Source organism: Perca flavescens, chromosome 23 (genome assembly GCF_004354835.1).
Source record: "Perca flavescens isolate YP-PL-M2 chromosome 23, PFLA_1.0, whole genome shotgun sequence".
Taxonomy (NCBI): domain Eukaryota; kingdom Metazoa; phylum Chordata; class Actinopteri; order Perciformes; family Percidae; genus Perca; species Perca flavescens.
Window position 1 is genome coordinate 22,372,204 of NC_041353.1, and position 24,252 is coordinate 22,396,455.

Sequence of the window (24,252 nt, forward strand, 5' to 3'; positions counted from 1 at the left end):
ACTAATGGCTCTCTGCTGTTCACAATACTATTTTCCTCATTCATTGATTATACTTTATTTCACCCACAACCCATCCACTATTAATCAGAATGTTCATTTTTATGACTTGATCCGGGGATAAACTGATAGTGGTTGCTATGGACGCTGCTATTGCTGAACCCACAGAGCTAACGTTGGGATATGTGTGTGAATTAGGGATGATAATGATTGATCCACGATCAAATAATTGCTCATTAGGAATTTAGTGTGCAGTTATTCTGTTAATTGTAATAGGTTTTAAATATATAGTTTTGGTCCTAAACTGTATTCAAAAGAGGTACTGTCATATTCACATTAGCTAAAAATATGGGTAAACAGGCTCCAGGTGGGTTTAGGTTTACACACAGTATTACATGTATGCTGTTTTTGCATTGTGAACGGCGATGGCAAAATCCAGATTGAAATTATAACGAGGCAATCATGCAGAAACAGAAGACACACCACATACAAGCTCAAACCCCCAAACCCCATAGGTTTAATTATGTCAGGGTGTAGACGTGTGTATGTGTGTGTGTTTGTGTGTTTTAGATCCTCTTGGACTGTGTTAGCACCTCCGAGGTCTACTTAGTTTGATGATGTCACAGCGGCTTACCGAGGACCAAAGCAGCATGGCGGTGGATGGTGGGCTCAGGCCAGGATCGGAGCGCGCAGCCTCCACTCATAGTGTCAAACAGATGGTGGCATTCCCAAGGAAGTGGGAGCAGCGAGCGCTCCGATTGGCCGAGCCAGCACGACGGTTTCAGAAACAGAGAAACATAGCCTGAGCTAAGCGATGGGTTGCCTGGTTGTGTGTTGGTGTGTGTGTGTGTGTGTGTGTGTGTGTGTGTGTGTGTGTGTGTGGATGGGGGGGGGGGTTAAGTGGGAAGACGCCAAGGTTTGCCCGTCCAACGTGTTGCTGTGCCAACAGATGAAAGGATGCATGAAAAAAAAATGGGTGATCCATGAGGGTTGTTCTGTTTTTAGATTTCTGAGTGCTGGAGCTACCAGGGTTTACCACAGATTATTTCAACTCCTAGTAGGGTTCATTTTAAGATTAATTTTGGTAAATCTTTATCCCAAGATGACAAATCACTTTCAAGCTTGGTAGCTAGTTTCCCTTACTATAATATACTTCCCCTAATAATTGAAGAACTCAATAGCTCTGTTTGCAAATCCTGTTTAACTGTATAAAATTCCCAAAAAATACATACACTGTCTAGAAAGACCTTACATCTTAAAACCTCGGAGCATAAATCCAGATTCATTAATATATTGCTATAACCTTACCTTGCACGGCAGCTGGATTCTCGGGATATAACGAGCACGAAAATGCATGTCCTAACAGCAGGGGGCCGAGCCACTTAGCGTCCTGTGAGGAGCTACGGGCGTGGTTTAAGTGTGTGTGACAGCCGAGGTTGTATGTTCAAAACAACAATGGTGAACATGATGACAGATGGTTCATCCAGTCACCTGCCAGGTATTTTTTTGAAAGTGCCTGCCCCTTTCCAAACAGTTTCCAATGACGGCTTCTCAGATGGCGCTGTGCAACAAACCATCTGACGCGTCAGGTTAATATCAACCGCAGTTGATTTGAAATTGGTCTTTTGTGCACTCAAACACACAATTAAAATACAGTGTAATCAGTTAGTAAACACAAAAACACACAACTATACTGTAACAATGCAATATATACAATAGGGCAACCATATGACTTATGCCCTTAAAGTGACGAGTTAAAGTGCCTGTGCTTATTTATACAATAAGTGAAGCTTTGGAAGGGGATTGCTTCAGGAAAAGTGCTTTTGTGGAAGTAAGATGTCTTAATAGTGCGTAGTCTGAAGACTGAAGAGAAGGGGCTTTTCCCAATTCCCAAATTTGTACCTCCTTGACTCCTCGATCCTCCGGCTTGTAACCCGGAAATCATTGTCAGCGCGGCATGTTGAAGAACGTCCCAATTCCTAAAATGCACATCGAGGAGTGAGGATCGAGCAACGAAATCGACTCATAAAATGCAGCGTATGACATAACGACAGACAGCTGATGCAGTGGTGCTGCTTGTCATTTAATTGACGTCGCTTTTAATGACTGCTGGGAAGCAGAGATGTCTCGTCTTTGTTAATTGGCTGTTGCCTCGACTCCTCTCTCCTCGTTGCTCTTCCTCGACTCCACGGCTCAAATCTCCTGTGGGCGGGACTAAGAAACGAGGAGGCGAATCGAGGGGAAGAATCAGTGATGTACAAACTGGCAAATGGGAAAGGCCCAATGTTTCCAGGAGGCGAGGAGTCGTTTTAAAATTTTCAAACATTTCGGCTGAAAGCGGATGTGCTATAGTTGACAGATAGTGGGGAGTACACGGCCAATTATTTAGAAGCTGTGCACACGACCCTGTCCATTACTTTTTTCTCGTGGGCTGTAGAATTGCTATTCCATACAGTTTTTATTACCGCTCCGTAGAACTGTAACATTGCAACCTTTGACGCATAGTAGTCCATGGTTATCTTTCTTCTTGATGATGGTGAAGTTGTCTTCCCATTTCAGAGAGGAGGAGATTATAGTCCTGAGTCCTTATCAAAGCTGTCTGCATGGGTGGATACCATTAGGGGTTAAGTGAGAAATTAGTTTTGGGTGAATTGTCAGATTATTTCTGGCAAATTTTCTAACCCATTTAAACCTGGCCACTTCATGCGTGTTGAGCCGATCAGCTATCCGATATATATATATATATATATATATATATATATATATATATATATATATATATATATATATATATATATATATATATATATATATATATATATATATATATATATATATATATAAAAGTGTAAATGCATCCAACAACCCACCTCAGGAGGTGCTTTGAGACCCGTTCCAGTTTAGACCGTCGTCCTGTAACTTAATTGAAAAAAAGACGTCAGGTTTAGGGGAATATCACAATTTAGATTTGTTATTTGAAAATTGAACAAAATGAGCTCTCAATTTCGACTATCAATCAAAAGCATTATCTGCGTTTTCCCCAGTACTTTTTTCCTCTCTCCACCCCGGCCTACTTGCTCATGTCGGAAGAAAAAAAAGAAAAAACAGACACAGTCTAGCTTAGGGTAACGTTAGCTTACCGGTAGCCTGCCGCTTGACTTTGTCAGACACCATTGACACTACGGAGTCAGAGATGACGGAGAACTGAAACAGAACTGGAAAATCCTCCTGCTTTCATGAAGTCACCGGTGTGGCAACATTTTGCCTTCCCTGTGAGTGAGTTGTGGAAACAAACGAAGGTAAAGCACGTGTCCCACGACGGGACTAGTTAAACTAATGGTGCATTCAATTGCCCCCCGTAAATTCTGAGAAACTGTTGTTGTACAGTATCCTTCTGCCATCTAGTGGCTATTATTGTGGCATTGCTGTCCGTTGGAAATTGAACGGAATCATGGCTTTAAAATCGAAAGTCAAATCAAAACGTGGATTTGGAGAATCGTGACACTCTTACTCAGCTCAGCAGGAGACACAGACTGGATCACATTGTACATTTGCTTCGCAGTGATTATTTAGAGCAGCAGATGGCAACGTCTGGGATAAAAGGAGAGTTTTTACAAGAGGGAAAAGTAGACAAAAAGTCAGTCAGTCACAATCCGGTCAGTGCTACACTGCCGGTCAGACACTAGGCTGAAGTTAGATTGATTATTAGTTTGTTCCATCTTCATTTATGGAATATATTGTGTAATCCGCTGTAGGCTCTATGAAATAAATCATACATGAACAGAGCAGAGGTTGCAGGTTAATGACAGTTAATTTAGGCCTGTTCGTCCACTGTGACCTGCAGACCACCAAGTTTTTCCTTTCCATTAGCGTGCTATGCCATGCCGATGTATCAGTTACTGTTTACAAGCCGAGGTTGCAAAGTTCCAGTGTCAGTGTCCTGGCCCGCCGGCTCCAGCGGCTCCAGGCCAAGTGGCAGATGTAATCCACTGGGGGGGGGCGTAATCGAAGCTGTTTGATCTGGCATTTCCCCATGTCTCTTCTATTGCCTGCCGACAGGCAGAGTTCCAGGGAGTGGCAGAGGCATCTTGTGAAAAATAATGTGATTATGAGGAAGTTCTCCTTGCTTCAGGACTGTGACAGCAATCCCATCCCATCAGTGTTTAGGGTGGTGATCATGCTGCTGGCTGAATCTGTTAAGTCCTAATAAATCTCTCAGTTTGTGCAGCACATGTAAAAAGATACACAGAGCCAAGCTTTTAAAGGCTGTCATTTATCACTCTTCCCAGTTTTTCCACACTAGCGACGTCAAAGGCAGCAGAGATGTGATTATAACGTGTGTGAGGAAACGTGCTTATGATTGATTCTTTCCTGGAGGAGACGTCCAGCTGTTCCTGGGAGTGTTGAATGACTGATAGGAGTCTTGAGCTTAATGTGATGCAGCACTGATATGAAAACATTCTACTCAGGCAGGCACAATAAAATAATGCTGAAACAGAACCTGGCAAAACAAATGGAAGGTTTTACGTTTACTGCAAATCATCTCGCCAGTTGTTTATACTGAAGAAGAACGAACAAATGCAAATGGCTTCTTGTAAGAGAAAATAAAGATCCTCTATATTCCAGTCACACTTAAAGCTAAATTATGACTTGCTGGTGGCCCATGGAGACTGAAATGTTCATTACACTGTACTGAACAAACCTGTTCTCACAATCTTGTATTTGGAATTAGGTTTTTATTCCAGGGCTTTCACACAACACCTGACAAGAACATCAGTGACATAATCCGTAAATATCTGCATGATTGTTCATGATGAAACCCTGCATACACTTCTCAAAATCTGTTCAAGGACATATTTTTACCACTAAATAAATCTCTGGTGAGATCTCATCTTGAATTTGCTACCTCAGTCTGGTGTCCATATAAATTAAAATATGTAGAAAAGATCAAGAGAAGATGAACTAAATTAATCCCAGGAATGAAACATACGTTGTATGAAGAGAGACTGAGAAAGTTACGTTTACTGACTCTTGTATACAGAAGATACAGAGGAGACATGATTGAGGTTTATAAGTTCGTCCAGGGAATATATGATGCAACTGTTGAGCCTATCTTTCATTTTTGGAACAATAGGTACGATTTAAGAAAGAATTCTTTGAAGCTGTACCCAGAACAAGCTTGTCTGAAAATAGAAAAAAATGTCTCCACATTTTGTGCAGTAAACACATGGAACGAGCTTCCAGAAGAAGTCGTGAGGTCCCCTTCAGTTAATTCTTTCAGGCATAGGTTGGATACATGTCGTCTATAATTAGGATTGGGTATCGCTTGGGTTTTTTCCCGATACCGGTGCTAAAGCGATACTATTAAAACGGTGCCGGTGCCTGAACGTTACTTTTTAATAAAGTAAAAAAAGAAGGGTACTAAACAGTCGGCGACATTAAAGAACGGCTTGTTTATTGCTAAGGCCATATGGCCAATATTAAAGATTTAATAATAATGTAATAACTATAATTTAAAACAATAACTTATTTCACCAGTAAATTGCTGTTGAACGACAAAAACAACCACCAGATGGGAAAAGGGTATTTTACAATAACTTTGAATGCACCACGGGGCTACCTGTTTCAAGTGAACGCACCGTCTGTGTCATTTTTCAGACAACGGCAGCTGCAGAGCAGACTGTTACCCTGTTACTTCCCGCTGTTGGAATCCTCTACAGTGAAATACAGTCAGACTTTACACTGTTTAACGTTAGCTGACAGCATTTTAACCATTGTGTTTAATCCAGCTGCTAGCTAAAGGTAGGCTAACGTTACCTGCGGTCAGGTGTAGTGTAAAGTCAGGCACTGAAATTTCCGTTCTTATTTGGTCTCGTTACTACCGTTTACGTCGATTGCGTTTCGGTACCCAACCCTATTTATGTAATCATGAAATGAATGTGATTTATGAAATTTGTGTGATTCCAAATTTGTTTATTACAATCATTTCTTTTTGTTGTTTTTAGTGTTTGAGTCTGGACTAGAGGATTTTATATCCTGTACCAAACATTTTCACGGCCACATGTTGAGAGTCAGGCGTGATGGTCACAGGTCTGGCCTCTGCAAACAGCCACCTTGGCCATTATCAGCTGTGCCAGTGAACAAAATACTCCCAAAGCTAAACGCCTTAAATGTAATGCAAAAGATAGCTGAAAAATGGTGTGATTCCTCGGACTCTCTGCATTGTTCAGAGATGGACTGTCTGTGCTACATCCACCCTGCACTGCCTCCAAAGAGCGGTTTACAGAAATACAGGACGTATTTAGCATGCTGTGTGTGTGTGTGTGTGTGTGTGTTTTTGCTGGAAATCAGCATGTCGAGAAGCATGTGCCTGTTGCAATCACATGGTAGAGTAGCACCTTTGCAATTTTAATGTCCATCATAAATAACCTTGTGAGGCTGCATGTGTGAGTGTACAAACAGAGGTGTGTGTGTGTGTGTGTGTGTGTGTGTGTGTGTGTGTGTGTGTGTGTGTTCGTGCGCGTGCGCACACACACCTGTATGGCAGTGTAATGTGTATGCATGTGCGTTTGGTGTCTGGCTTGTTTAATGTGACATGATTCAGCTGTTACCGGCCGGTGTGCACTGGGGGAGGTGATATATCTTCACTCCGCAAACGCGAAAGCGAGAAAAATTACAGCCCAGCACGAGACGGCAGTTGTCATTAGTCGGCGCAGCATCCGAGAAGCCAAAGGAAAACAGCTCAGGTAGTCCCGCTGCTTGTTTCAGCCAAAGTCGTGATAGGAGGCAGACAGAGATAAAGACACAGAGATGAGTGAGATAGGGAGAATTGAGCAGCAGGAGGAGAATTGCTGTATTAGGAGGAAAAACACTTTAATTAAAGATGGTAACAATGTGCCTTGTATTTCTGGGATTATTTATTATTTATGTTTTTTTAAAGATTTCAACAGATGCAGTCACTCTTAAAACATGTGGCAAAGTGTTGCACAGTCTAGGAGCTCTGTTACCTTTTGTTTTCAGCTTAGTATGAGGAACAGCCACTAAGCCCTGATCTGAGGACCTTAAAGATCTGCTGACAGCATAAGGGTGCAGCAGATCACTTATATAAGCCGGTGCCTGTGAGTCACGTGTTTACAACTACCAATACCAGTACCCTTAAAGTTATTCCAATACCAATAGAGACCTTGATACCTTTTTTTCTACTTCATTCAATCCCATCATGTGAATGGAAAAATTCAGTTATGTAAAATGTCTCAACCAGTCCTCTATACAAATACATTTTGAAAGTGTTCAAATGCGCTCAACTTCACCACACCACAGACTATGTGGCTGTGAGCAAAACCATTGACTGGAGAGGTTTCAATACTACTCGGTACTGGGTTATTTTGGTCGATACCCTAAAGGTATGGAGTACCGATACCCAGCCCTTTTCACGTCATAGGACAACTCAAGATGGTTGTCCTAGAGTTGGTTGTGTAAAGGTTAAAAACCATGCATTGACAATATAGCACTATATCCATTAAACATGGGTTTCATGGATGACAGACCTTGGCTCTGAGGCATCCATATTTGTTTGACTTTTGAAGCATTTTTATATTAGTAAGCACCAGCTTGGAGATATCAGAGCTTACAGAGAAATCGATGCCTTGCTTTGCTTATGGTCGGGAGTTGTCCCTGCCGAAGGTAGACTATGTACAGGTGGAAGTCCTTTAGTCTCAAAGTGTGAGAAAGTGTCATGATACAGGCATAAGAATCCCTTTTTATCTACCTCTATGGGTGTGAAAGAGCTGTGTAGTTATTAAACCCATTCTAGTTACTTGCTAGCTTATGATTATGACTTTAAAATCCATGATTTCTTCTGAAACACAAGGTACTGTTAAAGTAGAGTTTGTGTTCAATTAAAACATTATTGGGGATTAATATTGGAGATCATTAAATACATTATTGGGCTTGAGATCCCCTGTTCACCTAAACTACCCTTACTAGGCACACATCCAATGTCCCTCTAGCCAACAGAAACCAGGTGTGGTTTATCAAACTAACCGTGATTGCTGGTAATAAATGTATTGTTTTGTTGATCCACCCCCTGTCTCCATGTGGCTTAAAGAAATGTCCTCGTAACATGGCATCAGAGGGAAATTATGTTTGATCTTAAAAGGAAACCACATCTCTTTGATAAATGCTGGTCTGGTTTTAGGAGCTAAGTGGGAAATATTTTGCGTAAGTGTGTGGGTTGACGAGGAGATGCTGTATGTTTGAAATATGCCCACGTAGTATACTTCATTTTAAACATAAATACATACTGATTTGATTACAGCAAAGACAACGTCGGCAGTATTGACTGCAAAATAGGCTACAGAATATTTCGTTCTGTATTGACTGGTGCAATATTTGAAAATCTTAAATTTTTTAATTACATTTATATCTGCATTTATGTCAAAGCCTAGAGACTTTCAAACATCAAAATGTCATTTATTAATATGTATTCATGTCCAAACGACATATAAACATCTTTTCTTATTCTATTTTGCCTGGAAACGCTTCCAACACGCTTGCGTGTCTCGTGAGAAATAGGCGTCGGTTCTATTTCTACGCATTTTTGGCGCGCCTGAGACGTGCGTGTCACACAGGCAGTGTGGAAGCTCTAACCTGTTAACATGGGAGTCGAAATAAAAAGGGACACACAACGCTCACGCAACGCAGGCAGTGTGCAGGAGCCCTTACTCTTGTGACGCTCTAGCTTTCAGTTTAGCACTACTGTATGTTGCTTAAGTGCCTTAAAGCAACATACTTAGTACTGCAGACATTATAACGCTGAGGGAAAATGGTTAAAACATACAGAAAGTAACAAGGTCAGTGAATATTAAAGATGTGCAAAGTAAGACAAAACTTTGCTAAAAGCAGAGATGTCTGTGGACATTTTGTAAATAGGAATATGGCTTATAGTGATGCAGAGAGATAGAAAACATATTCAGCATTATCATATACTGTATATTTTATTAAATGTAGAAAGTGAATTATGCTGAGTAACCTCAACAAATCATTTAGCAGCATGCTGTGGCTTTAAAAAAGGTGCCAGTGAATGAGCAGGACAAACAAATATTTATAGGACGAGAGAGAGAGAGAGAGAGAGAGAGAGAGAGAAAGAGAATGCTAACAGCCCTAGAGTGAATGCACGCACACAGTTCAGGAGCAGGGTGACCTAAATAGTGGCAATGATATTTCGAGAGTGTGTGAGTCATGCAATCCAAAAACAAGGCAGGGTGTGAAACGACTTCTTCAGGACTCAGTAGGCAGAGCTGTGTGGAAATCTGCTCCGTCTAGCTCTCGGAGAAAGCAGTGTGGATGTTTGCACATTCAGACTGAGCTTCCTCCAGGGCGGCTGAAAAGATGGATTTGAGCTCTGCATCTTGACAGGTGGTTCCATAACACTTAGCAGTAGAAGACCAAAACAAAACAAGGACTCATCATTTAATTCTGTTGCCATACAGATTCATGTGCAGTGTATCAACATGATATCATTTTGCCAACCAAAGTTGTTACCTCAATTCTATTTCAACAACTTCAGAATAATAATAAAATATATTTAAAAAAATTGGAATAGAACTTTCTATTAATATCAGGCACCGCTTCATATAGATGCATGATTGTTCAAGGTCCCGTCTGTTTGCGGACTCGTCTCGGATGAGGCTGATGACTGTTGTGTGCGTCGTCTGTAGAGGTGTGAATCTTCACTGATCTCCCGATTCGATTACGATTATCATGTCTTCGATATCACGATGCGTCAAAAACGTTTTTCTATTAAAGCCATATAGAACATTTGACTTGACAAGCATGCGTTGTCAAGTGCAATGCCCAAGCTGCCATAAGTAACTTTAGACTGGAATAATGAGGTGTTTGGGTTTGTTTCTTTAAGGTAGCTACCACGAAGGTTGACCTATTTTGGATTAGTCATATACCACCCTACTTTTAACCAGCAAATCTATTGTGCTGCATTGGAATAACTAACCCCAGATAACTCTTTAACAAAAAAGGTATTGTTTACTGAACGATAACTTAAATGTACAAATAATATTTTGCCGTTAGATTGAATAACAAAATAAAAACATACAAGACAAATCACACCCTTCAAATATGCTAACTGCAATATTTCTTCTTCCTGCCTGTTTGTCTGTCTGTGTGTGTGAAACGGGTTAGGCTACTGAGAATGTTATTTTTCATTTGAATGTTTATGCCGTGGCCGGAAAATTAACGAGCGACATCATTGCGTTATAATCGATTATTGTTGGCCACTGCATCTTCTGTGTCCGCATCACGATGCATCGATTATTTGATTAATTTCAACACCTCTAGTCGTCTGCAACTTTCCGGGATTTAACTGACGGGGCTCCTGGGGTGCCGTCGTTGGTATCTCTGCCTGACTTTGCCTTTTTACCCAGACACTATGGGGACGAGTGACAAAAAAAAATACTTTCCTATGAAGCTAAAGTTAAAGGGCAACTACTGTATTATATAGCATTTTCAGGATTATACTTGCATTTTGTGTTCGTACTAGAACATGTTTACGTGATTATAAACTCTGTATGAGATGCTCTCTAGGAGTGCCGGTCTCTTAAAGCCCTCCTCCCGAAATAGTCTGCTCTGATTGGCCATCGCGCTTCCTGGAAACTCCGGAGCCTCCACGCCGTTGTTTCACTAGTCGAAGCTGGAGCTAGCATGCTGCTTAATAGTTAGCAGTATGCTAATGTTAGATTGTACCGTCAGAAAACGTAGATAAAGGCTTCTGAACCAAACACTACCCAATCAGACATGTTTCAGCAGTAATGCGACCCAGAATTTGGGATAATTTAACAACATTGTACAATAAAATTATATGGAGGTGTGGCATGACTAAATATGCTATAAGAGACAACAAGACATTTAAATAAATGCACGAAATGCAAAAGAACAATTCTTTTTTTTAAATCAATTTATTGAAACAAGAAAACTAAAACCAAACTCAAACTAAAACTTATAAGCAGTAAAAATAAAGTAAATAAGTTGAGAACTTTTCTAGTGCTACCTCCTCTTCATTTTTATTATTCATAAATAATAGAAATTAAATTCGTATCCATCAGTGTCCATGTATACAACGCACAAAAATAAGCACCTTTTTTCCAATTCCCCACTGCGGTTTGCTTGGTTAATTTAACCACGTTTCTCCTTGCTTTAGTGCCAATTGCCCAACATACCAGAAAGAGTACAAGGCCATACAGAGCCTGTACGAGCAAGCCGTCAGGAAACAAGCGGAAAAAATCACTGCAGACTCTCTACACCTTCTCTTTCCTGAATATGAACTTCTGCCATCAGGGAGAAGATTCTCTGTTCCGAGACGTAAAACAAACAGACTCAAGTTATCGTTTATCCCAATCTCTATCAAGCTGCTGAACTTTTAATAGTAAAGCTTAGCACAACAGAGCAAAAGTGCAATGAATACACCAGCACCTTTTTGCACTTTAATTATTAGTCACTTTTTAAGATGTCGTATTGTCTGTACAGTCCTGTGTGTCCTTCCTTCATGTCCTAAGATGTTTATGTTGTTTTAATGTTGATATTAGAATGGTTTCTCTGTGACATGTTTGTGTTGTGAAGCAACCAATTGTTGCACTATGCCCAAGACAAAGTTCCCCTCAGGGACAATACAGTGTATTTTATTCTAATTTAAAATATGTTTTTCTCTTTTCCTCTCCCGTAGTTTATAGCCTTTGCATCATTGTTCTTCATCCTGGTCTCCATCACCACCTTCTGCTTGGAGACTCATGAAGCTTTCAACACCATCATCAACAAGACCGGGCTGAACAGTAGCGTGCCCGACTCAGGCCCGCAGTACGAGATTGAAACTGACCCTGCGCTCACCTATGTGGAGGGCGTTTGCGTCTTCTGGTTCACCATTGAGTTCCTGGTGCGTGTGACCTTCTGCCCAGTGAAGTTGGAGTTTGTCAAGAGCGTTCTCAACATCATTGACTTTGTGGCCATCCTGCCTTTCTACTTGGAGGTAGGGCTGAGTGGCCTTTCTTCAAAGGCTGCCAAGGATGTGTTGGGTTTCCTCAGGGTGGTGCGCTTTGTTCGTATCCTGCGTATCTTCAAGTTAACGCGTCATTTTGTGGGACTAAGGGTGCTGGGCCACACATTACGGGCCAGCACTAATGAATTCCTGCTGCTCATCATCTTCCTGGCATTAGGAGTGTTAATTTTTGCCACCATGATCTACTACGCCGAACGAATCGGCGCTATGCCTAATGACCCCACTGGTAGCCTCCACACCGATTTCAAGAACATCCCCATTGGCTTCTGGTGGGCCGTGGTAACCATGACAACACTGGGCTATGGCGACATGTATCCAAAGACCTGGTCAGGCATGGTTGTGGGCGCATTGTGCGCCTTGGCAGGCGTGCTGACGATAGCTATGCCTGTCCCCGTCATCGTCAATAACTTTGGGATGTACTACTCCCTCGCCATGGCCAAGCAGAAGCTGCCCAAGAAGAGGAAGAAACACATCCCTCAGGCGGTGCTGGGTGGGTCCCCCATCTACTGCAAGGTCGATCTCAACACCACCTGCAACAGCACTCAAGGTGACCTGTGCCATGTCAAAGGAAGTAGGGTACTAGAACGCAACCGCTCAGGTAAGACCATATGGCCAGGCCACATGGGAGATAAAATTGGGAGCCAAGACTACATGTTTCCCTGGCGTTGGCACGCTAGCTACTATACTTAGCAGTGGGCAGTAATAGAACTTTCTACATTTAAAAATTGCAGATAAAGGCTTCTGAACCAAATACTACCCAACAGGACATGTTTCAACAGTAACGCGACCTGAAATTGGGGAGAAATTAACAACATTGTCAGCCGAGATAATAGGTTTCCCTGGCGTTAGCACGCAGTTACTAGCTACTAATAGTTAGCAGTAGACAATAATAGAATATAGCAGCTCTTTCTACAGTCAAGAATCACAGATAAAGGCTTCTAAACCCAGTACTTCATAACCGGAAATGTTTCAGGAGTAATTTGGCCTGGAATTAGGGAGAATTTAACAACATTGGCAGCCTCTTGACATCTTTTACTGCCATTAGCATGTATTTACATGCAACAATGTTATCATCACAGTAGCTTAAAAAAAAAACACTCCAGTAGTTCCTTCCTGCAGCAGATGATCAATCATAGAAGGCCGGAGAAGGCTGTCTAGGTGTTACATGACACAGAGCCGAGAGTAGAAGAAACTGTTGGAACCAGAGCTTTCAGAACAGTTGGAAATCTGAACGTTTTAGCTCACGGTGATTTCTCTGAAATACGTTTACCTCATTATTTGATAATTGGCCACTTTTAACATGAAAAACAAACATTATAGATATGAAAGACAGTACGGGAAAGCATAATACTGCAGGTCACCTTTAAGGGACCTTGTCTCAGGTTGAAAGAAGTGTCCATTTGACAGATTCCCACTTGAGACTAGAAATGGTTTTCCCCCTGGAGACTCACCGGCACCACAGCAGCTCCCTCACAGAAGACTGAGCTCTTTTGCCTTCATATCTGGTTGCCACAGTGATAAGGAAGGCAATGCTCAAGTTATTGAGAGTAGGAGATGGTTGTGTGAAAAAGCTTACGCTGACGACAATTCAGAGTCCTCCTGTCCAAGTCTTTCTTCCAGTAGGGATTGTTCATTTGTTGTTTAGACCATAGGTGGCTGTTTTTCATCAGTAATTTACTCTTACACACCTCCGAATGCTGGCTTTCTTTGAATTCTAGAGCAGACATTCCTGAGGGTAGGTGCACCCAATGGACTCTTCACAGTTTATTTGTTTATTAGGTCTCAGAACCTTAGGTTTAATAAGCATAGAATAATTCATGCCTCAACTGAATGCACAAACAGAACCAATCTGCTTTAGTCACCTGTGCGGTTTCCTCAAGAGGCCATTTCAAATACACAGTTCTCTTCGCTGTCCTTCAGATTGCCTCATGCGTTACGTTTCAATGCCAAAGGTTCCATTTAACATGTACTGTATGCTCTTTTCAGTCACATGTGACAAGGCATGCCGGAATTCACTCTGGGATTAAATGATGTGAGACTAATATTAAACCTTTGATTTCAAACCTTTATAGTAACCAAAAGAAATAAACTTTTGGGCTAAAAATTCATAGACATTAAATTATGATTATTGCTGCATTATGCAGATAATTTTTAAACTTAGCAGTATTAGTTTACTATCTGTTATAGTAAAATATTTGTAATAAAAAAAAAATAGCTTGGACGCCGATCCACTTGCACAAGCTGATAAGAATATGTTACACTGGCCTCTTCATTTTAATGGAGATTGTCCTCCCCCGAAAAACACTCTAAGGGGTTGTTAGCAGCAATTACAACCTATATTAACGTTTATAGTGCTAGTGCCCATAGTAATTATGACAGGACCAAAGCAGGAAGTAGGGTGATGAAGTACAAGACTGCCAAATTTACGCATAAGGAGGCAAGTTTGGGTGTTGGATAAGACTTACAAGACTTTTACCCAGAAGGCGGGGTTCATGTCCCGCTTAAAAATAAAAGTAAATTGTGAGTTTTTTTTTTTTACTTTACGAACTTCATGTTCACGTGTGCTTGGGAACTACGCAGTTTTTCTGCCTAAACATAACCAAACTGTAACGATTTTACAATGTTAAAGACTTTCACGACCTTTACGTTCCAAACGGCAACCGACGTTCTTTGGTTTAGCTAGGCGGTTGTATTCCCTGCCACCGCTAGGGGCGCTAATTTATAAAACGCTCCTGTGGGTCATATTAGAGGTTAGGAAACAAACAACCTGTGTCGTTGTATGGTTTGGAGGACTTGTTTTAATGATGGGTTATGTCATCCAAATGCCACCATATGTGCTTTCAACATTTTTTGGATACAGGCAAAAGCTATATCACACAACACGTCCTCATACCAAAATGACAGAATAGGTCAATGTGCGTGCGCTGCAAACAATCACTGCCATTCAAGTCATTGCTTGATAATCCATCAGCTGCGCCACGGCACGTCGCAGAAGCTCTCCACTCCGCTAAACATACGCGGCAGGTCTATTTTCACGCAAGCCGTGGGCCGTTTGGCCAGCAGGGCAGGAAGTGGAACAGCGAGAGCATCCAATCAATTTACCAAACACCCCCCCCCCCCCTCCCCCCCCCCCACCCCCCCTCCCTCCCCAAGTCAATTTTATGTATACTGTATATCCCTAAATCACTTCAAAAGCCATCTGTCTGACTTGATATAGAAAAGCAAAAGCAAACTCCCACCAAAAATGGTTGCGGTTACCGAAGTGTTGTGTGGCCACTTAGGTTATTTCCCATTTACAGAGCCAGGGCTGTGTATTAAACAATGGATTTTCTTTCACTCGCACACAGAACGCACAGGTAGTTGAAGAGATATTATAAGAAGATATTCACCAAATTTCACAAAAAGGTTATTGGATTAGAATTGCAGACTCTACCTTTTTAAAGTTTAAAGTTAAAAGCCAGACTTTAGTTCCCCAGCAACTTGTATCTAAGAAAGGGGGGGATATATAACTATCATATTATTTAATTATTTAGTATCTCTGCTAAAAATCTGTAAATTATTAATGCCACTAATGGAGCTTTAACTGTATGGTAAGTTCATTGCTTAGGGCTTTTTTTAAATTGCTCTCATAAGCTCAGGATTTAAATCTTAAAGCCCTTTATGTCAGAATAAAATGAATCGTATGAATTGAGGAAACTGGATGTTGGATTTATTAGACAATACAGATATATTTCCGATCTCCAACCGGGCCTGTTTCCTTTCCCACAGTTCTGTCAGCAGACTGCAGCGGGGGCAGTGACCTGACCATGTCTTCAGAGGAGAGGGTCCCCATGCGAAGGTCCAGTACCCGGGAACAGGACGGCCACAGCGGGGGCACATGCTTCCTGCTCGCTGCTAGTGACTACACCTGCCCTGCAGACGGAGGGATGCGGAAAACGGGTAACTGCATGGGGAATTCAATTGCTTTTCAATATGATTTGTTTCACTGGACTTTAAATGAACCTTTTAAAGTATGGATGAATTTATAGTTTTGTAAAACCCATACAATATTTTCTTGTCTTAGGGAATCATTCTGAAATCCATGCTTGCTATTGTGCATTAATACGGATTCATTTTTCATGCATTAGTCATCACTTATAGGTCTCGGTTAAGTTTCATCTCAGAGGGATTTCCTGTGACCACTAATTTAATTTTCACTATGTGTGGAATATTCTTCGAATAAACAGTCAGAGCAGTTCATATTTCAGACATGTTTTACCATAAAAAATACAGATGTCAGAACTCGACACGTTTTAAGAAAATTGGCCAAATCCTCATCAGCTGATCCGTATCCTTAGTGACCGGCACATCAACATCCCTGGAGGGGGGAAGGCCGTTTGTTCAGGCCTAGTTGGCTCAGGTAATGTAAGCTGTGGATCTGCTGCTGCGGCTCTCAGCTGTGACACTTTTATTTTGGCATTTCTGAGGGGCAACAGTGTCCATGCAGCTGACTCAGAACTGTTGCTGTCTTCTCAATGTATTCATGTTTCCTTGTTGCCTGGAAACACTTGAATACATTTCTGACAGTCTCTCATTTATTTGGCTGTTGCCAGGTTCATTGCCCATCTGCAGCTCCTAAAGAAACTGCCCAGTGTACCTGTATCTGCCCCTAAGGTGATGATACACCAGCAGTTGTTTCAGATAGCTCACAATTGGAGGAAGTCAATCGGTTAAAGTAATATATTTTAATCCCATCAATTTATAATTAATTTGTAACATTGGAAAAGATTTGCAGCTACAAAAAACAGTTTGAGCTAATCACCATATGCAACAGATTCATACAGTACATACATTCAGATCAAATAATATAGCCTACTGATTTTATTTTTTCATGAAGTTTTTTCTTATTATGTCAGACATGTTGCATATATTTGATCTTTTATGAAATTAACTAGGGCTGCAACTAACAATTATTTTTCATTGTCAATTAATCTGTCTATTATTTTCTGGATTAATGGATGAGTTGTTTGGTCTATAAAATGTCAGGAAATGGCTAAAAAATGTCAATCAGTGTTTCCCAAAGTCAAAGATGACGTCCTCAAATGTCTTGTTTTGTCCACAACTCAAAGATATTCAGTTCACTGTCACAGAGGAGAAAAGAAATTAGAACATATTCACATTTAACAAGCTGGGATCAGAGAATTGTTATGACTCAAACCGATTATTCAATTATCAAAATAGTTGGCGATTAATTTAATAGTTGATAGTCAAATAAACCTTGTATGATTCTTGTGGACTAATCTAGTTGAGTTATTTGACAGATTTGTAAACCTAATTCTCCACAAAGAATTGTGCAAAAACACCACTTTAAATCTTGTGATTAGCAGATATGTGCTCATAAATTCTTGGAAATAATGCAAGATAGATTAATTTTTGCAGCTTTAGTATTAACCCTAATAGTTTCTATAAAGAGAATTTAAATGTTCTATATTAATGAAGTCATTTTGCCCGAACATTCTGAGTGAATGAGTTGACCCGGGCTCTGGTTGCACCCCCAGAATGACCTAATTCTTATTTCTGATTGGACAATATTGAAACTTTCCTGGGAAAGTTCACTAACCGTAAAGCTTAACTAGATATTGAAACTGTATGAACTGTTTCCATTGAGAAAAATCACTGGACAATGTCCGATTTGCCGCCGGATGTTTTCCGCCGGATGTCGTTAATTTTCAGCCAGATGTCCGTTACCTTCCTCTTCCTTTGTGTTGGCGTTCTAAACTCCGGTGGATTTGTGAGGACTATGGTTAACTGCTCCTCAGGTCTTTGCAGGGTAAATCCAGACAGCTAGCTAGACTATCTGTCCAATCTGAGTTTTCTGTTGCACGACTAAAACTACTTTTGAACAAGCACATGTTCCACCAAAACAAGTCCCTTCCCGAGGCTATTTAGCAGTGGCACCGTCAATTTGCCGCCCAAGACGATTGTGATTGGTTTAAAGTAATGCCAATAAACCAGAGCACGTTTTTCTCCTGTGCTGTGTGGACTAGCCAGACTATGCAGCAGCTCATTCGATAGGTGCTCACTGCAGCAGAATCACCAAAGACAATATTTCTATGAAATACTTTTGCTTTCAGCTTCTATTCGACCACACTAAAACAATATTTAGACACCACGTGAGGTCTAAAGTATGTTCGTTAGATCAATTCCTCCATTTTGTCTCAAGCATCTTGAGACATTAATGTTGTGTTAATGTGCACTGTAATGTGGAAGCTGTAAACCATGGCTAATTTCCTTCTGTCAGAAGTTAACTGCCTCTCCAGGAGGATCTAAACATCCTGCTCTCAATGTTATTGCTCTATAGCCCCATACTCTACTCACTCTGTAGCAGACAAATCAATGCTGTCGTACCATGAGAGTGCCATTCTGTAAACTGAAGATTTGGTGTAATTCAATTTCAGACCCTATTTCGGGAGAATTCTAATGAGATGATACATCGTTCAGGTTTACCAGTTATTCTGGAATGTACTGGAGGACAAAATTAATATAACTTGTTGATGGTTTCCAAGTTGGGTGTTGAGATAAGTCATTGAGAATGTGGTCCAGATCCTCTAGGGCACTGATTCCCAACCAGGGGTACGTGTACCCCAGGGGGTGCTTCTGCAGTGCAAGTTTGAACAGGTTGCCAAAAGTACTGACTAAACAGTTGACTAGATTAAAGTACTGACTAAACAGTTGACTAGCTAAAAGTACTGACGATGACAATAAAGAAACGATATATTGTACAGCCCTAGGCTACGCCCTCAATTTATACGCACAGTCTGTTATATTTGATACATAATGAGCATGGAGTCTCAATATATATGACTGTTATCCATGCATATATTTTTGAACTATATGCCTCAATATGAATAAGCAGTTTATAAGCATTACTAAAGTTATTGCCATTTTTTTTTTCTTTAAACAATTTCTTTTTATATGAGAGAAAAAAAGAGTAAATTAGCTCTATGTTCTTGTGCTCTCTTTGCTATTTTAAATTAGACCATTTTCCTTTAAATTAGCTGTGACTGAGATTCTAACATATGGTGGAATGTATATTGTCTGATCAGATAGGGTTTCCAGTGTACATGGAATGCGTGTAAAGCCAGAAAACTGGTTCTTTGGCTCCACCCACTGAGGATTAACTCGGCCAGTTAGGTTATTCCTCCCTGTAGAGCAGCTCCAGCTCAAAACATTTGCCTATCTAAGACGCCAATCTGCCTCAGTCATTGTCAAAAAATGTGCTGTGCATGCACTCACCATACAGTATGTTACTGTTGCTCACTCCTGTCTCCTGTCTTGTCTCGGTTGACTCGGCTGGCTCGGACTCGGATCGTTGCCTGCCTGCCTGCCTGCCTGCCTGCCTGCCTGCCTGTGTGTGTTCATGTCCCGTTCCTGCACCACCACCACCACCACAACCACCACCACCACCTCTGTCGCCCCCTCATCTGAAGGCTATGAGAAATCCCGGAGCTTAAACAACATAGCGGGCATGGCTGGTAACGCCCTGAGGTTGTCTCCTGCCACCTCGCCCTACGGATCGCCCTGCCCGCTGCGGCGCTCTCGCTCCCCTATCCCCTCCATCCTGTGAGACGTCTAGCCCCGGGCCACTTTGGCCTAAAGCATCCCAAAACAAACCACACTCCCTTTGGTATTAAATCTGAACTCTGTTCTAGATGTTGTGACTAGTGGATGAGTACTTAACTTTGTAGCTAAGACTAATGTGCGAGGCTTGGGCATCCTGAGCAACTCCTCACTTTCCCCTTTTTCCTTGAAGATAGATGGGCTAAGCTAACATCCTGAAGTCAGTTATCCTGTGTCACTTGGGGTTCGATATTGTCGTACTTTGAGACTTGCAATAAAAGAACTCCGACCGCTGGCTTCAGAAGTAGCAGCCATACACTTTAATAAAAGGACACATGAATAATCAGGGATATTAGATCTTGCTATATTTAGGTACCTTGAAAAAGATGTGCTTCCAAAAAAGAAAGCAAGCAAGATGTCACTTCATTTTAACCTCATACACAACTGTGACTTTGTCTTTGGTTTGCTATTTTGTTTTTCGGGGATGGAGACGGGAGGATTTGTCTTTCAGGACGAGGTTTTCGACTCACAAGCACACGTTACAGTCCGTCACTCTTCACCTGCTGCTGGGCCTGCTCATGCTTTTGCATGGATCATCCTATAACCATCGTCTGCAAGCAATGTGGCACGGGGAGAAGGGACCAGACAGTGAGGAGAGCTTATGGAAATATATGTATATATATTTGAAGGAGTATGTTTTTATGTTGGGGTTTAGTACACTCTACTTGTATTGTCTCATTTTGCCATTGGGCTTCACCACCAATCCACCGAGGAGACTAAAAACGCTGAACGCCAGCTGGGTGTTTAGTTCTCTCTGCATGTTTTTTTTTTTTTTTTTTTTGCTTGTCTGCTGCTATTCCCGATTATCTTTCTCCCCACCTCCTTCATGTTTCGTTTTCTTTGACGGAGCACCACCAAAGCTGTTGTGTCTCTGGTTGTTTACTCACAGATAACTGCAAAGAGGTTGTCTTTACTGGTTTCACACAAGCAGAGAGCAGCGTTCTATCTTAATGGCTTGGGGGGGAAGACACCGCCACCATGGCGGAAAGGTAACCTTTCCGACCGGGTGTGAGGGTCAGACTGCAGTGCGGAACCCTCTCACCCTTTTGGTCATCAATTAACATGTGTGTTTTTTGTGTATGCGTACTAAAAACGGGGGTTATTCAATAATCCTAAGTAGAGATACTTGCGATGTTAATGGCACAATTAAGGGTGCTGCTTGTAGCATTTTAGTCAGTGGATAATTAACACATAATATTGAAACATATGTATAATTAGTGAAAACAAATGACACCATTGTTGAGGAGAAAACGTTTTGCATTTTGCATCACATGCCACCAAATTTGGTTGGAAATTTGCACAATTAACACCCCATGAGCAGATTTTGTTCGTTGCAACAACAAAAAAGAAAAAATATTTTTTTTCCATTTCTGCTCTTTTAACTGCACAGTTTCACTTTATGTCAGCCATCACTAAGGGCTATTAACTGCTCTCGAATCCCCGAACCAGACAGGCTTACCGGAGTTCTCATATCAAATCACATATTAAAACCAACGCAGCCTTTTGCTTTGTCATTTAGTCATTCACTAGATTTCATAAATTGCTTCTGTGCACCAACAGGTGTGGGACAGCAGACATAAGCATGCAGCGATGTGCCTCACCCATCCCTACAGTATGTCTATACCAGTAGCAGATGGTTGCTTAGCAACTGGCTCACAGCTAGATGCATCTTACACATAGCTTGGCAAAAAGTCAAACAATTAGAAAAGAAGAGCTCTTGCAAACATTTTGCTTTGTCTGCACACCAAATTGTTAAACCACCCCCACCTAAGCCACTGCAATATACAATAGAGCACCATAGATTTGTACTATGTTCTTATCTTTTTGTGTGCATATATTGACACATTTTGTGCATGGCAAGTTCTTCTGAAATGATGCTCAACAAAGACAGATTATGCATTTCTGGTATTTAGAGATGTGTTTATGTTTCATTTAGATGATTCTTTTCCTATTTGAATGGCGGTGGGATAAGTCGTCAGTATGAGGACCTATTGCAGTGGGAGGAGCCTATTTGGAGCCACAAGGCCACTCCTGCAGGACAATATGGACCAGAGGGCACGCAGAAACTATTGTCAGACCGCCGTCCAGCCAATGGCTCCGTGCGCGCCAGGAAGGAACTTAAAGAACAAAAGGAAATCCTGGGAGGACTTTGAGAAGTGTTCACCTTTTCCTGATTTCTCTTTTTGCTTTTCCCGTTGTGGAATTGTGGAAGGGAAAAAAGCAAACTGGACTGTGTCCTTAAAAGAGACTATCGACTGTATAGATATTGCTCCTGTAAAAAAAGTCAACAACAGCACATCTGGGCCAACCGGTTCCGTCCACACGTCTGTCTTTTGATGGCGAGTCAGGTAACGAGGTGGTTGGTCGCCAAGTTGCACCGTGACACTCAACGTCAATCACTTTTCTTGCTGTGGTATCCCTCCTCGCAATAAGTGTATTAAGATGTATCAGTTTGAGGCACTTTGTGTTCTAAAAATGGAGTGTATTCATATATGAAATTCTACATACAGTATATACAGTATAGAGAGGCAAACGTACTAAGTCGAATAAGTGTGACATTATGGTCATCTCTGCTTTTTGTTTCCCTTGGTAATTTTCAGTAGGCTGCTGTGTGTTAGTGTGTGTGCTTGTGTGTGTGTGTGTGTGTGTGTGTGTGTGTGTGTGTGTGTGTGTGTGTGTGTGTGTGTGTGTGTGTGTGTGTGTGTGTGTGTGTGTGTGTGTGTGTGTGTGTGTGTGTGTATATCCTAAAACGCCAGGGTAAGATCTGCAGTTTGAAAGGCCAGGTCAGCGGAGACCAATGAGTGGACTTGATGCGTCACTCTTCCAGTTAGTTTTAGCACAAACGTGAACGAGACAGAGTTCCCCTGTGATGCAGTTCGCCGTTGTAGAAGTCCCCCCTTGCCGAGCATTGAACATGCAACTAACCCTGAGTTTGTGCTGCAGATGTTTGTCTCTTCGCAAACCAAATTATTCCTCATTACTCCTGGTGGCTAAACAACACAAACTGCAAAACTTGATTCTTCCAAACTTTTCCCTTTGTGCGGGGTGGAGCAAAAGTGTAGCAGAAGTTTACCAAGTTTATAGAGTGGGACTTCTAGAATGGCTACATCTGCACAGTAGCAATCCTATGTACCCCAACCAACCAATCAGATCGGATTTGCAATAAGCACCCGAGAAAAAAAAAAACAAGAAGCGCCGATCCACACTGTGATTTCAGCAGCCCGTTAACACAAGAAGGCAAAAGGAAAGCGGCGTGCAAATGCAGCTCTGAAAGCTGATAGAAAGGACACGCAGCCCTTGTGTCATGTTAGTTGCGACCTGCACAGTTGTTGGCTAGCCGTCGAGTGTCACCCTGTACCCACAATCCTCCTTGTGTAGTACACATGCTGCTTTACTCGTTGAATTGACAAAGGGGTACTGTTCTTTATGTATTTTTAGGATGACGTATCTTGGGAAAGAAAGAAAAAAAAAAAAGAGGTGTTTATTTTTTTGGAATCCAGAACATGTATTTTTGTGTCTTACATTGCTTTTACCTGTAAAAGTCATGGTAGTCTGATGCTGTGCTTCTCCATTGTGTCCTCAAACTGTCAGGCTTTCGATCAGAGTTCATGTTTTGTATGTTTTACTGTGAGGAGAATTCTAGTTTGAAGTCTGTATTTGTGGAGCCTTTTGTTGGCATTCTAAAGTGCATGCTGAAAAAAACCATTATGTCAAATTGTAAAAAAAGAAAAAAAAAATACTGACCTACTGTATATCACGTTCAAACGATGTGTATAGAGTAAAGATAAATGCTATGTGAGAGATTCACATAAACTGTTTATCTTTTAACTGATCGTTTCTTTCTTTGCTTCGTCTGACCAGTTCTCTTCTTGACTGCCAAAATATGGGTTCACCTGTATTCAAACATGTCACTGACAAGCTTTTTATCTCGTTTTACAACTACCAGATTGGTAGACTGGATAAACCCAGCCCGATCTGCCGGCGATTTGATTTCTCCCTGCAGCTCAGGCTTGAAACCTGTACGTTTATGTTCAGTGTAACGCTTATCAGTTCAATTTTCTAAGCACAAACGGACATTTGGAAAAACAGAAAAATGGTTAAAATATCCAATTTTTAATTATTTTTTTTTTACCACCTTGACAAAATTTAAAAAATTTGATCTTTAAACTGTTTTTCCAATTTTCTGTTTTTATTCAGAGGATCAGAAATTTAGAAAATGACAAACTTGCATCTGAGCTCCAATTATTCATTACTGCAATGGTATTCTCTCCCTCGTTCCGCCTAGCTACGCCCCCCCCCCACAGTTCATCAAGCACCTCTGACCCCAAAGTCTATCAGTTTTTTTTTTTTGGTCCATATGCAGTTAATGACCTGCATATTCCACAAAGTAGAGGAAGAGAATACCATTGCAGTATTGAATAATTGGAGCCCAGATGCAATTTTGTAATTTTCTAAATTTCTGATCCTCTGAATAAAAACAGAAAATTTGAACAACAGGTTAAAGATCCAATTTTTTTATTTTGTCAAGGTGG

At 41.2% G+C, this 24,252-nt stretch overlaps 1 protein-coding gene across 3 annotated transcripts in view; it reads left to right on the plus strand.

The window, feature by feature from the left end:
• The window catches only part of kcnc2 (potassium voltage-gated channel, Shaw-related subfamily, member 2), a 106,431-nt gene extending 84,053 nt beyond the window's left edge, over positions 1–22,378 (plus strand). Inside the window, exons 2-4 of one of the 3 annotated variants that reach the window (XM_028570739.1) lie at positions 11,732–12,659; positions 15,830–16,000; positions 19,531–22,378. In XM_028570739.1, the coding sequence (XP_028426540.1) occupies positions 11,732–12,659; positions 15,830–16,000; positions 19,531–19,667 (1,236 nt within the window). In that variant the 3' untranslated portion in view covers positions 19,668–22,378. The remainder of the gene's footprint in view (positions 1–11,731; positions 12,660–15,829; positions 16,001–19,530) is intronic. The other 2 variants (XM_028570740.1, XM_028570741.1) reach the window with 2 other exon arrangements.
• Positions 22,379–24,252: the final 1,874 nt, after the last annotated feature.